General features: G+C 39.4%; 1 protein-coding gene across 3 annotated transcripts in view; it reads right to left on the bottom strand.

The window, feature by feature from the left end:
- Positions 1 to 14466, bottom strand: part of PSMA3 (proteasome 20S subunit alpha 3) — a 26190-nt gene that overhangs the window by 1490 nt on the left and 10234 nt on the right. The window contains exons 6-10 of one of the 3 annotated variants that reach the window (XM_032251189.1): positions 11987 to 12059; positions 8311 to 8376; positions 3882 to 3928; positions 961 to 1028; positions 456 to 520 (exon numbers count right to left, since the gene is read on the bottom strand). In XM_032251189.1, the coding sequence (XP_032107080.1) occupies positions 456 to 520; positions 961 to 1028; positions 3882 to 3928; positions 8311 to 8376; positions 11987 to 12059 (319 nt within the window). The remainder of the gene's footprint in view (positions 1 to 455; positions 521 to 960; positions 1029 to 3881; positions 3929 to 8310; positions 8377 to 11986; positions 12060 to 14466) is intronic. The other 2 variants (XM_032251190.1, XM_032251191.1) reach the window with 2 other exon arrangements.

The raw sequence follows: 14466 nt of genomic DNA, 5'->3' as shown, positions 1-14466 counted from the left end.
TTTTTTTTTTTTTTTTTTTTTTTTTTTTTTTTTTTTTTTGAGATGGAGTTTTGCTCTTGTTACCCAGGCTGGAGTGCAATGGCCCGATCTTGGCTCACCGCAACCTCCGCCTCCTGGGTTCAGGCAATTCTCCTGCCTCAGCCTCCTGAGTAGCCGGGATTACAGGCACGCACCACCATGCCCAGCTAATGTTTTGTATTTTTAGTAGAGACGGGGTTTCACCATGTTGACCAGGATGGTCTCGATCTCTTGACCTCGTGATCCACCCACCTCGGCCTCCCAAAGTGCTGGGATTACAGGCTTGAGCCACCGCGCCCGGCCCAAGAATTTTTTATTTTTAGTTTTTTAATTAGAGATGGGGTCTCGCTATGCTCCTCAGGCTGGTCTCGAACTCCTGGACTAAGTGATTCCCCCTAGAGTACCTGACCAAGACAAGTTTTTGTGCTGTGGCTTACCTTAGCATATTTCTCTGCTTCTTCCCTTATATCTTTTGGAACAATTTCATGTCTTCCATTAGTTACTGTAAATTAAGCCACATACTTGAATCAATTTTAAATTGAGGACTGTATTGTGACTTGCAGTATACTAGAGGATCTACCCAGTAAACAGCTGACTCAACTACTGTTGCAGAGTTGTACTATGAGTTATACTCATTTTTGTGTGCTGCTTCCACATGAGATTGTATGTGCCCATATATTCTTACAGAAATGAATGTAAATTATGCTATGATTTATAAATCCTGAGCATTAATTTACAGCATAGTATCTTTTAAAACGATGAAATGGATGTTTCAAAAAATAATCCGTTCACAACTTGTCAGTTATTAAGCAGAACTTTCCCTTCCTTTGATGACCTAGTAAATTTGTTTTAGCTTTCATTATATTAGAAAAGACACTCCGTTGTAAATTTGCTATGATAAAGATAATTCCTAGAGCAAATAAATGTACAAAAATAACTTACATTCACCAACCCAGCTGAGTTCTAGTTCAAAAGCTTTATCCTTAACTTCATCATGTACTATGTAAATTCTAGAACAGAAAAGGGAAACGTAACATTTTGGTAACCTTCAAACACTGTAGTAAGTTCACAGACCTGTAGTATAAATTAGAATGTCCATCCCTAATGAAAGTATTTATAAAATTATGCAGACACATTTACATAGTATTTAACATAAGAGAAGACAAAATACACAGAGACTGAGATAAAATGAAACATTTGCTATCCCAACAAATATTGAATATACCTAAACGACTCAAGTTCAGTACTTTTGCACATTGCTTTAAAGATGTAACTTAGCTAGGTGTCGTGGCTCACACCTGTAATCCCATCCCTTTGGGAGGCCAAGGCGGGTGGATCCCTTGAGGTCAAGAGTCCAAGACTAGGCTGGCCAAGAGGGTAAAACTCTGTTTCTACTAAAAATGCAAAAATTGGCTGGGTGTGGTAGTGGGCACCTGTAATCCCATCTATTCGGGAAGCTAAGGCAAGAGAATTACTTGAACTCGGGAGGCGGAGGTTGCAATGAGCTAAGATCACGCCACTACTACCCTCCAGCCTGGGAAACAGAGCGAGACTCCGTCTCAAAAAAATAAAGATATAACCATAAAAAATACCTCATGGCCGGGCGCGGTGGCTCAAGCCTGTAATCCCAGCACTTTGGGAGGCCGAGGCGGGTGGATCACGAGGTCAAGAGATCAAGACTATCCTGGTCAATATGGTGAAACCCCGTCTCTACTAAAACTACAAAAAATTAGCTGGGCATGGTGGCGCGTGCGTGTAGTCCCAGCTACTCAGGAGGCTGAGGCAGGAGAATTGCCTAAACCCAGGAGGCGGAGGTTGCGGTGAGCCGAGATCGCGCCATTGCACTCCAGCCAGGAAAAAGAGAAAAACACTCCGTCTAAAAAAAAAAAAAAAAAAAGATACCTCATAAAGAAGATGGATTCAGTAGAAAAGTCATCATTGTGCCCTTTTAGGATATTTATTTTTTTGTCCATTAATTTAAATATTTTTAAAACCAATTTATGTCCTTGCAATTATTAGTGGTCTCTTCAACCTGTAGCTTCTTGGCAGTAGCTTCTTAAGCTCCTCGTCCATTTTTTAATGGCTTATATGCTACATAACCTGGCCTTAACATTGCAGTACATTACAAATTAGAGCAAAGAAGGAGGCACTGTCATGTAGCATATTAAAGTAACATAAAAAGTATCAAGAGGCTGGGCGTGGTGGCTCATGCCTGTAATCCCAGCACTCTGGGAGGCCGAGGCAGGTGGATCACGAGGTCAAGACCAGCCTGGCCAAGATTGTGAAACCCCATCTCTACTAAAAATACAACAAAATTAGACCAGCGTGGTGGCAGGCACCTGTAATCTCAGCTAACTCAGGAGGCTGAGGCAGAGAATTGCTTGCACCCGGGAGGTGGAGGTTGCAGTGAGCTGAGATCGCACCACTGCACTCCAGCCAGGGCGACAGACTAAAACTCCGTCTCGAAAAGAAAAGGTGTCAAGAAATTAAGTACAGTAGCAGAGTATAGCTTTATTTAATACTCTGCACTGAATTACATACCTTACTTTTTGGAGGGTCTTCTAAAACCTTGCTATAATATGAGAGGATCTCAATTTTCTAGAACTAAGTAAAAGATAACATGCCGCTCCATTTTCTTAAATGATGAAGGAATGGCTTTCCTAACTTGGAACTAAGAGATGACTACCATTGTATGTTAATATGAAAGAGAGTAAGAACTGATTTCCAGGAGCACTTCAAAGGTTCAGTGAAGGAAACAGAGTATATCATGATAAACTGTTACAAAATTCAAGGAAGATACCTGACTTCCTTCTTAGCAGCTCTAATGTATGTTGGTTCCTAATGTTGCTGTTATTAAACCATCATGGCTTCTGCTTGCTTCACAACTGAAACTGGGAGAAAGTAGGGGAGTTGGCAGGAGGTGTAAAGGCAGTAGCAGGAATGATGGACAAGTTTATGAGAGACTGTGAGTGCCATGTAAATAGTATGTTTATCATTATACAATAGAGCCCATTGGAATTTTTTCTTCCATGTACTGTTAGACATAAAAACCTGAGACACTACTGTACAGAGAGCTGACTGACAAGACCTTGTTTGTGTAGTTCTAACCTAGAATAGTTAGAAACGTTACGAATTCTCTGAATATAACTTTGGAATCTAAAAAGCTGGCCTACAAAATGTATTTTATTGGAATCTTTCTTGTAATACCAAATGTCTGCACTCCTTGATCTAGAAGAATCACAGATTTTGAAACATCACCCAGGTTAATTGACTTTTTAACTGCATACTGTTCAACCAGCTGTTACATATTAATAGTATTCTACTGTATGTACCTGTAATAAACTATTCAGGCTTTCTTAAGCTGGTTTTCAAAATGTCTTACAATACTGCTCTTACCTTGTTAAAAGAACTTTTATAATAAAACTAAAAAAGTTAAAGATATCTTTCCCAAATAAACAGCAGATTATATAAATGAGCCAGCTTCATGAATCATGTATGGAAATAATTAGTTGTAAACCTATAAAGTTTATAAGCATTCTTTGAGGCAATCTAACATTACTATTATTGGGAGATAAGATATTTGAGAAGTTGACAGCTAACAAATGAAGCCCCTAAAAGTACATTATACGTCCTTAACCTGTAACAGGAGTTTATTTTGTTAAAAGCTATTTTTCCCATCCTATTCATTACTAAACAATTTTGCTTCAAAACCTTTTCCTCCTTCGTGAGGCTTCTTAGAATGTTAAATTTACCTTCTAAAAATTATACACTATTGTTATTTTCCAGGAAAACAGCCTCTTAGGATTGATGCACAAAGGTCAAGTGAAATATTTTTGTGGATGGTAAGAAAAATTTCAACTTACATTTTTGCAACTTCTTTAACAATATCACGGCAGGTCATTTCTTTCATCTATAGAAAATATTATGTATATTAATTGTCAGAAGAACATTTTCCACTTGTGTAACTATTTTCACTTTTATGCTCAGATATAAAACCAAGGAAAATATAGTCCAAAAAAGACTAGAACCCAAGTTTCCTGATTCATATTTTAATGTTTTGAAGTTTATACGCTAGCCCAGGCATGGTGGTTCACGCCTGTAATCCCAGCATTTTGGGAGACCAAAGCGGGCAGATCACCTGAGGTCAGGAGTTCAAGACCAGGCTAGCCAACATGGTGAAACCTCCTCTCTACTGAAAATACAAAAATCAGCCAGGAGTGATGGCAGGCTCCTGTAATCCCAACTACTTGGAGGCTGAGGCAGGAGTCTCGCTTGAACCTGGGAGGCGGGGGATGCAGTGAGCTGAGATTGCACCATTGCACTCCAGCCTGGGCAACAAGAGTGAGACTTCGTCTCAAAAAAAAAAAAAAAAAAAAAAAAAAAAAAAAAAAAAAAATTAGCCAGGCATGGTGACAGGCACCAGAATTGCTTGAACCCAAGAGGTGGAGATTGCAGTGAGCCTGAGTGACACCACTGCACTCCAGCCTGGGCGACAGAGCGAGACTCCCATCTCAAAAAAAGAAAAATGCATATGCCAACAAGATATTCTGGGATAAACTGTAGTTACAACTTTGTGATAAAATTATAAAAATCCACAGCCATCTATGATCTATAGGCAGACCTGAAGTTTGAACGACTGGAAAAGACATCTGATATTCTTTATAGCCAATTTAGGATAATAAAATGCAAAACAATATCTACTATATGCAAGATACAGAAAGATGAAGGAAGGAGTAAGAAATTACCCTTTGTGAAACTATTCAAAGCAAAAATGCAAAATACCAGGGAAAGCTTTGAAGAACCAAGATTTGAGCAGGGTCTTATAAAACAGATTGGATTGGATTGGATTTCAAGAAAGACAAATGTGTAAAGCACAAGTGGGAAGCCAAAAGTTTTTCCCAAATTAGAATTCAGCGTTCTTTCAATGAACACTTGGAAATCAAGGTAGAAAAATACCCCTATGTGCCTAGTTGAGGAGTCTGTATAGTGTTAGGTTTTGGTAGTAACCAGTACAAGACTTTATTATTAGACATAATGGATTTCTGAATGGACAGGCATTCCTATATTCTGGATATGTTGGGGAATGATGGAATATAGTGAAAGGTGCTCATACAGCAGTCTAGACTTAAGCTATTCAACTGCTATATATATAAACTATATATATATTTTTAAATTTTGACTCTGGATGCTCAATATGCGTGCACAACCACATCAGGAAGAATGAACAATGACAAAAAATTACACTGAATTTAAATTTAAGAATACTGTCCAGCCACAGTGGCTCATGCCTGTAATCCCAGCACATTGGAAGGCCGAGTTAGGCGGATCATGAGGTCAGGAGTTTAAGACCAGCCTGACCAACATGGTGAAACCTCGCCTCTAGTAAAAATACAGAAAAATTAGCCAGGCGTGGTGGCGCATGCCTGTAATCCCAGATACACAGGAGGCTGAGGCAGGAGAAGTGCTTGAACCCGGAAGGGGAGGTTGCAGTAAGCCGAGATTGTGCATCACACCACTGCACTCCAGCCTGGGTGACAGAGCGAGACTCCATATCAATAAATAAATACATTTAAGAATACTAATTTTAGGAAATAAACCATTATTTGGGTACAACTAAGGCAACTGGCTGGCATAGACACTTAAAGAAATAGTGTCTTTCTTCTGTGGGGAAGAAAAAGACTAAGAGAAGGAAGAAAACATGAACCTCAACAGTTTGAAACAGTTAAAAAAGAGTGTTGAAATTGTTCAGGCAGCTTGATTATGAACTATTAACATGACACTTGGGTCCGATAATGGTATAAAGAGAATAACTCTAAAGTATTTAGGGATGCAGTATTATGCTTGCAGCTTTTTTCAAATAGTTCATTGGGGAGGAGGATGTATAAGTGGATAACTGAAGTCTTAACTAGATTGGTTTAAGTTTATGATGTTTACAGTTCTTCATGTTAAATTGAAGGTGATGAGAAGGGAAAGAATACTGATCTTCACATTTTTTCCCTTATTGGTTAAGTTCTGTATTTTGTGAATTAATTGAATCTTAACTTGAAAAAGCACATTTTAAATGGCAAATTATTTTTACATATGTTTGTGCGTTTCTATTTTTTGGTAAACACACCAAAAGAAAACAGGATAGAACAATGATACAAAGGTGGGGGGGGTCAGTAAATGGATTCTGTAAAGCACCAACTTGTAAATATTTTAGAGTTTATTAGCTGCATGGCTCTGGTTTCTGTTCCCTGTTCCAAATGTTACAGTCTACTATATTTTAAAAGCAGCCATGGACTGAACGTAGCTGTGTTCCAATAAAACTTAACAAAAGCAGGCAGTGGGCCATAATTTGCAACACCTGATTCACAGCATAATTTTGTCACAAACTTTAGGTGTTCCCCAAAGTGATTTTTTTTTCTTGATTTTTCTGCTGGGATTTATTGTTTTTCTCCTTCCTTACTAGGATTTAACTACAGAAAGACAAAAAGTAACTGCTCTAAATACTCTAATTTTCTTTACTTTTTTGAGATAAGGTGTCACTCTGTCACCCAGGCTGGAGTACAGTGGTGTGATCATAGCTCACTGTAGCCTCCAATTCCTGGGACTCAAACAGTCCCCCTGTCTCAGCCTCCCAAGTAGCTGGGACTACAAGCACGTATGACCTTCCCTGGCTAACGTTTCGCTAGTTTTAGGAGATTGGGTCTCACTCTTTCTCCCAGTCTGGTCTAGAACTCCTGGGTTCAAGCATTCCGCCCAACTTGCCCTACCAAAGTGGTAGGATTACAGGGGTAACCCCCTCACCTGGTATAAATACTTTAATTTTCAAACTTCCTTATAATAGTATGGAGAGATGAAATCAAAAGGAAAACAGTAGAAGACAGGAACCTAGCACTATGCCAGAAAGTTTGCAATGGAAAAGAACATAGGTCTAAGACTCATAAGGTCTGGGTACTATTCAGAATCAGCTGACTGTGATCCTATGCAGTGTGTTTAATCTGCAGTTGAGCTTGAGCTAAATGATCTCCAAGATCATTTTGTCAACTTTACTAAAATGCAAAACAAATTAAACTTTATTAGGGGGTTCTAAAACTTGGCATTGTATAAATGCCAAGCACCAACAACTATTTTCTAGAAGCTGGTCTTAAATAAGTTGAATGAGTAAATTACTTGAGCAAGTTTCTAGTACAGCATTAACATTAAATGAATGTGAAATTTTATCTCACTGTAATTTACAAAAACACTGATAAATTGTATGCCTGCTTTTTAAGCAAGTTTCTGATAATACTACTGAAACAGTATACATGAAGTCTAAGTTGATCAATGTATGGCTAAAAGGAAAACCAGGCTTTTAAGAAAACTTTTTCAAACTAATAGCTGAATTTCTTGTGAAAGAAAAAGTGGATAGGTGTAAGAAAAAAGTGGGTAGGTATGCAAATTTGAAAATTAGAATATTTATACCAGGTTAGGGGGATTACCCCTGTAATCCTACCACTTTGGTAAGGCAAGTTGGGAAGACTCCTTGAGCCCAGGAGTTCGAGACCAGACTGGGAGAAAGAGTGAGACCCTATCTCCTAAAACTAGCAAAACGTTAGCCAGGCGAGGTGGTGCGTGCTTATAGTCCCAGCTACTTGGTAGGCTGAGGCAGGAGGACTGTTTGAGCCCCAGGAGTTGGAAGCTTTATGCCTTATCTGGCTAGGAGCAAAGTTAAAAGAAGCAGTGGAGCACAGCCAGACATCAAAGCTGTGTTCCAAATAAATAAATAAATAATAAAGGAAAAAAATGAGTATCACTTCTTAATGCAGTTGATTCTATGACATTAACTCAAACTTTTAAACACCAAAATCTTCAAACTAGGGCTCACAGATATTCATGAATAAGTTTCATAAATTTTGTGAAATCATATAAAAATCTGTGTTTTTCTAGATTGGGGCTTTATAGCAGTTATTCAAAATCATAAAGGGATGTATAACAACTCTACAGATAATATGTTATCAGCTTTCCCATTAAGTGACTTAGCAGCTTTGTAAAGCTCCACTCTAAACATCAAACCACGCTATATCCTTAGACCAACCTTCTCCAGCCCACTGGCCACATGGGGCTCAACTCAAATTTGGAAACTGTCATAAAACATTATGAGATTTCTTTTTTAAGCTCATCAGTTATCATTAGTGTTGGTGTATTTTATGTGTGGCCCAGGGAAGCCAAATGATTGGTCACCCTTGCCTTAGACGGAAATGTCTGTGGTGATAAAATTTCACTGCATTAGGATGACCATGTAGCAAAAATTCAAGCATTAATTATTACCTGAAGCTTCTCTATTTCCGTCTTTGCAGCTTGCCTGGCTTTGCCAATGGCACAACCCCAATAACCCTATTTAGAAAACAAAGGAAAATATATATAATCACTGAATTAGTATACTATCATATATAACTAATAACTACTAATGTTTATTTATAACCTAGTGAAAAGATGTTAAATGACTTTTAAAAGCAAGAATGGAAAAATATAGTCAAACACATTCTGATGAATGCCAAAGGGCTCAAAAATACTAAAATACCAAACTTAATTCTAAAAGAATCTGTACTCCTAATAGAGGTATATCCAAAAATATGTAAATTATGTAATCATTTACCCTTCGAATTTGAGACATTTTGGGGAAGAGGAATCAAAAAGATTTTTAGCACTATGACAATGAAAAATGAAATTATATATTCCTGAGAGATAGTTTAAATAAAACTAATTCCTGGCTGGGTACAGTAGCTCACGCCTGTAATCCCAGCACTTTGGGAGGCCGAGGCAGGCAGATTACGAGGCCAAGAGATCGAGACCGTCCTGGCCAACACAGTGAAACCCCATCTCTACTAAAAATACAAAAAAATTTAGCTGGGCGTGGTGATGCGTGCCTGTAGTCCCAGCTACTTGGTAAGCCGAGGCAGGAGAATTGCTTGAAACTGGAAAACAAGTTTCGGTGAGCCAGGATCGAGCCACTGCACTCTGGTCTGGTGATAGAGCGAGACTACATCTCAAAAAAAAAATTTCCTATGAATTCGTAACTCTAAACCCCAATTTTTATTTTCGTAAAAAAATTTTTTTTTTTTTTTTTTGAGACGGAGTTTTGCTCTTGTTACCCAGACTGGAGTGCAATGGCACCATCTCTGCTCACTGCAACCTCCACTTTCTGGGTTCAAGCAATTCTCCTGCCTCAGCCTCCCGAGTAGCTGGGACTACAGGCGTGTACCACCATACCCAGCCAATTTTTCTATTTTTAGTAGAGACGGGGTTTCACCATGTTGGCTAGGATGGTCTTGATCTCTTGACCTCATGATCCACCCGCCTCGGCCTCCCAAAGTGCTCGGATTATAGGCGTGAGCCACCGCACCTGGCCTGTTAATTTTTTTTTAAAGATAAGGATGCACAGTTAGGCACGGTGGCTCACTCCTGTAATCCCAGCATTTTGGGAGGCTGAGGCAGGCAGATCACTAGGTCAGGAGTTCTAAACCAGCCCGGCCAACATGGTGAAACCCCATTTCTACTAAAAATACAAAAAATTAGCCAGGCATGGTGGCAGGTGCCTGTAATCCCAGCTACTCGGGAAGCTGAGGCAGGAGAGTTGCTTGAACCTGGGAGGCTGCAGTGAGCTGAGACAGTGCTACTGCACTCCAGCCTGGGCAATAAGGCGAGACTCCATCTCAAAAAAACAAAAACCAGAAAAGATAAGGATGTACACATATATACTTCTGTTAGAGGAAAATATATTTAAGAATCTTTATTTTCTTCAGTTAGTAAAAACCACAAAAATGTCAGGATAAGAATACAGTTAAGAAATGTAGGCCGGGCGCGGTGGCTCAAGCCTGTAATCCCAGCACTTTGGGAGCCCAAGGCGGGTGGATCACGAGGTCAAGAGATCAAGACCATCCTGGTCAACATGGTGAAACCCCGTCTCTACTAAAAATACAAAAAATTAGCTGGGCATGGTGGCGCATGCCTGTAGTCCCAGCTACTCAGGAGGCTGAGGCAGGAGAATTGCATTAACCCAGGAGGCGGAGGTTGCGGTGAGCCGAGATCGCCCCATTGCACTCCAGCCTGGGTAACGAGCGAAACTCCGTCTCAAAAAAAAAAAATGTAATAACAGGCTAGGTGTGGTGGCTTACACTTATAATCTCAGAACTTTGGGAAGCTGAGGAGCATGGTTCACTTGAGGCCAGGAGTTCCAGACCAGCCCGGGCAGCATGGTAAAACCCTATCTCTACCAAAAATATAAAAATGAGCCAGGTGTTATGGTGTAGGCCTGTAATGCCAGCCACTTGGGAGGTTGAGGCATGAGAATCGGGAAGCAGAGGTTCCACTGAGCCAAGATTGTACCAGTGCACTCCAGCCTGGTCAACAGAGCAAGACTGTCTCAAAAAAAAAAGAAAAAAAAATGAAGAAAGAAATGGTAATAATTTAGGGAAAGCTCCAATAAATCACACTTAAACTTTCTCTTTAAAAGGGAAGGCTGGGCACTGTCGCTCATGCCTGTAATTCCAGCACTTTGGGAGGCCAAGGCGGACAGATCACTTGAGGTCAGGAGTTTGAGACCAGCCTGGCCAACATGATGAAATCTCGGCTCTACTGAAAATACAAAAATTAGCCAGGTGTGGTGGTGCATGCTTCTAATCCAGCTAATCCAGAGGCTGAGGCAGAATTGCTTGAACTGGGGAGGTGGAGCTTTGGTACCACTGCAGTCTGGGCGACAGAGCGAGACATCTCAAAAAAAAAAAAAAATCATGCCGGGTGCAGTGGCTCACATCTGTAATCCTAGCACTTTGGGAGGCTAAGGTGGGCAGATCACCTGAGGTCAGGAGTTGGAGACCAGCTAGCCAACATGAAGAAACCCCATCTCTGCTAAATATACAAATCAGCCACGAATGGTGGTGCATGCCTGCAATCCCAGCTATTTGGGAGGCTGGGGCAGGAGAACTGCTTGAACCTAGGAGGTGAAGGAGGTTGCAGTGAGCTGAGATCGAGCCACTGCACTCCAGCCTGGAAGACAGAGTGAGACTCCATCTAAAAATAAATAAAATTAAAAAGTAAAAGGGATGACGTGGCTGGACACGAATGCTCATGCCCATAATCCCACCGCTTTGGGAGTCCAAGGCAGGAAGACCCAGGAGTTTTAGACCAGCCCTGGAAACGTGGTAAGACATTGTCTCTACAAATACCAAAAAAAAAAAAAAAAAAAAATACAAAAACTAGCCAGGCATGGTAGCGTTAGCTTGCAGTCCCAGCTACTTGGGAGGCTTAGCCAGGAGGATCCCTTGAGCCCAAGACTTAAGAGACTATAGTGCACTATGTGTCACTGCACTCCAGCCTGGGCAAGAGAAAAAAAAAAGACAAACACAGTCTTAAGACAGTATAGTAATAAAGGAAAATCACATATTCAAAATACTAAATGCACTACGTAGTTTCTATAACATTGAAAACAGATCTTTCCTCTGCCTCATACCAGTTATTAATGATAAACAAGAAAACATGGCAGGGCACAGTGGCTTGTAATCCTTACGCTTTGGAGATCTGAGTGGGTGGATCACTTGAGGCCAGGAGTTCAAGACCAGTCTGGCCAACATGGCTAAGGCCTGTCTCTAATAAAAATACAAAAAAAAAAAAAATTAGCCAGGTGGTGCATGCCTGTAATCCAAGCCACCCTCGAGGCTAAGGCATAAGAACTGTTTGAACCCGAGAGGCAGAGGTTACAGTAAGCTGTTATCACACCACTGTGCTCCAGCCTGGGCCACAGAATGAGACCCTGTCTCAAAAAATGGAGAAAAAAAAAAAAAAAACAAGAAAACATTCTGTTGGACAAGAGGTTAGTGGGGAAAAAAAAATTCCTTGAATGAGTTCTAAAGAAATTTCATGTGATCTTATAATGAGACATTTTTAAATGCTATAATGAAATACCATTAAACTAAAATAGAACTTCAAATGATTCAAAAGTACTCACGTATGAAACACCTGATGGGTCAATCATGTAGAGTTGCGCACCGTCATTCACACTGTAAGACCCTAACATGAAACTGCATAAAAGTATACAAACAGCTTAAACCATGGCAAGAACATAAAAGTATTTTTTCAAAAAATGATTAAAATGCAATTATATTTTGTTTTTGAGATAAATTACTAATATACATATAACTCATGGTAAGTACAGTGGTTTCAATTAAAACTAGTATATACTTGAGATTAGTCAAAATTTATGTGGCTTTGTTTGTTTAGTATTAATCTTTCTGATGAAGGTCTTCTGGAAAGTCTAGCAGTACAGGGAAAGGGGTAATAAGATAGGTGAAAATCAAAACTAATGAGAGGGCCTAATAAATAAAGGCATAAACACAAAAAGGCCAAGGGAACAAAATTCCTGATGGAGAGTATACTGAATCCATGTGAAATTCTTTCCACCTTTCATTCTGTTTCCCAGTATTCTGCCAGTCATTTCTCTGCAATAATCAGAATTGGTTCAATCCATTTTTCTATGCTCAACAAATTAAATTAGGCTATTAGTTAATTGTATGAAATACTGATTTTTCTGAAATTGTGACATACAGTGTCTGTGGATTCAACAAACCACAGATAGAAAACTTTCAAAAATCATTGCTTCTGTACTGAACTACTGTGATTTTGTCATTATTCCCTAAACAATACAGTATAACAATTATTTACAGCGTATTAGGTTTTGTAAGTAATCTAGAGATGACTTAACACAGACAGGAGGATATGCACAGGTTATATGCAAATACTTAACCATTTTATATCAGAGACTTCAGCAACCTTGGATTTTGGTATTCATGGGAGGTACTAAAATAAATCCTCCACAAATACCAAGGGATGACTCTATTTGCTTTAGAGTAGAAAAGAAACCAGCATCATCTTACACATCATTTCATATGCAGAATATTTTAACTATCCAATTCCCATCCCTACCGTCATTTCTTTCCATCTTCTATGCTGAGACTTATCCTTCAGGATAAATAGCTCACTGTCATTAATTTAAAGCCCTTCAACATTTCCTTTGCTGAAACAGCATGGAGCACAGATTTTCAACTGACTGGAACCCTTTCTACATCTTCAGTATCATCTCTCAAACTCATACTTGACACACTAAGCATACTTAACTATCTCTGGCTCACGTATTTTCATACCAGTCCCTGTGCTTGCAACTACCATTTCCAAGTCTCCTACATCTCATACTCTCTTTCTTGCCACCTGTCCAGAAAGAATCTGTTCCCTAATTGTTGTCCCTTTATATCACCTCTAAGATTTTTATTGTGACATCTCATACCTGTGTCTCCATATCTATGACTAACTCAGTGCCCAACAGATGTTTACTGAAAAAGTTCTCTCCACTATTCTTACTCCCTTGAAAGGAGCAGAGAAGTTAACTGATGAACTTAGAGCTCAGTTGAAAGGTATTCTACATAGTCTGAAAGCAAAGTGTTTCATAATATAATTTAAGTGAGAACCTTAAGAATAACAATGTCAGGCTGGACAGCATGGTTAAGACCCTGTCTCTACAAAAAAATTTTTTTTTAATTGGCCAGGCATGTGGCCCATGCCTGTGGTCCCAGCTACTTGAGAGGCTGAGGGAGGAGCTTCACTTGAGCCAGGATGTCAAGGCTGCAGTGAGCCATGATGGCACCACTGCACTCCAGCTTGGTGACAGAGCAAGACTGTCTCAAAAAGCAAAACAAAACATAAAAGGCTAACATTGCCGATAGAATAAAACTCAGGTTTTTGTTAATATATCTTAGTAATTAAGTATGACTCATGATAAACAACTCAAAGGTAGGACTACAGCTAAGCACTCAGACGTTAGTATATGTATTATTTTGACCAAACGTATGTGACTCTTTAAGTCATAAGCCAAACATGTTTTTTCATTTTACAAAAACCTAGTCACAGGTCTTCTCTGTGAAGCCAAATTTGAATATTTATACCTATTCCAGGTCTTTATGCAGCTGAATCCCCACTTTCCCCCAAAATAAAGTATCAGCATTTCACCTTACAGAAAGAGAAACTGTGCCTAATGGGAACTGTGAGATGTGATTTTGTATGGACTAATTACTAACTGCCAAAAATAATCTCCATTTAAAAACATATTACCTATGTGCTTAAAGTATATCAGGTGGAAATTAATGAGAAAACAACTATAACTGGCTACTTAATGTCAATGAGGCATATATTTAAAATTACCTAAGAATATCAGGGACTAATGCTAGAGAGTTTATTATAATCAGATTAAAGTCATTGTTATGAGTTGTTTTATAATCACTTCAGATCTATATAGTCTTTTTCACTATTCAAAACGCTTTGGAATTAGCTGGGCATGGTGGTGCGTGCCTGTAATCCCAGCTACTCAGGAGGCTGAGGCAGGAGAATTGCATTAACCCAGGAGGCGGAGGTTGCGGTGAGCTGAGATCGCGCCATTGC

This window comes from Sapajus apella, unplaced genomic scaffold, assembly GCF_009761245.1.
Source record: "Sapajus apella isolate SASKATOON/1434 unplaced genomic scaffold, GSC_monkey_1.0 scaffold74, whole genome shotgun sequence".
Taxonomy (NCBI): Eukaryota; Metazoa; Chordata; class Mammalia; order Primates; family Cebidae; genus Sapajus; species Sapajus apella.
Note: the sequence above shows the minus strand (reverse complement) of the source record. Positions and strands in the feature narration are given on the sequence as shown.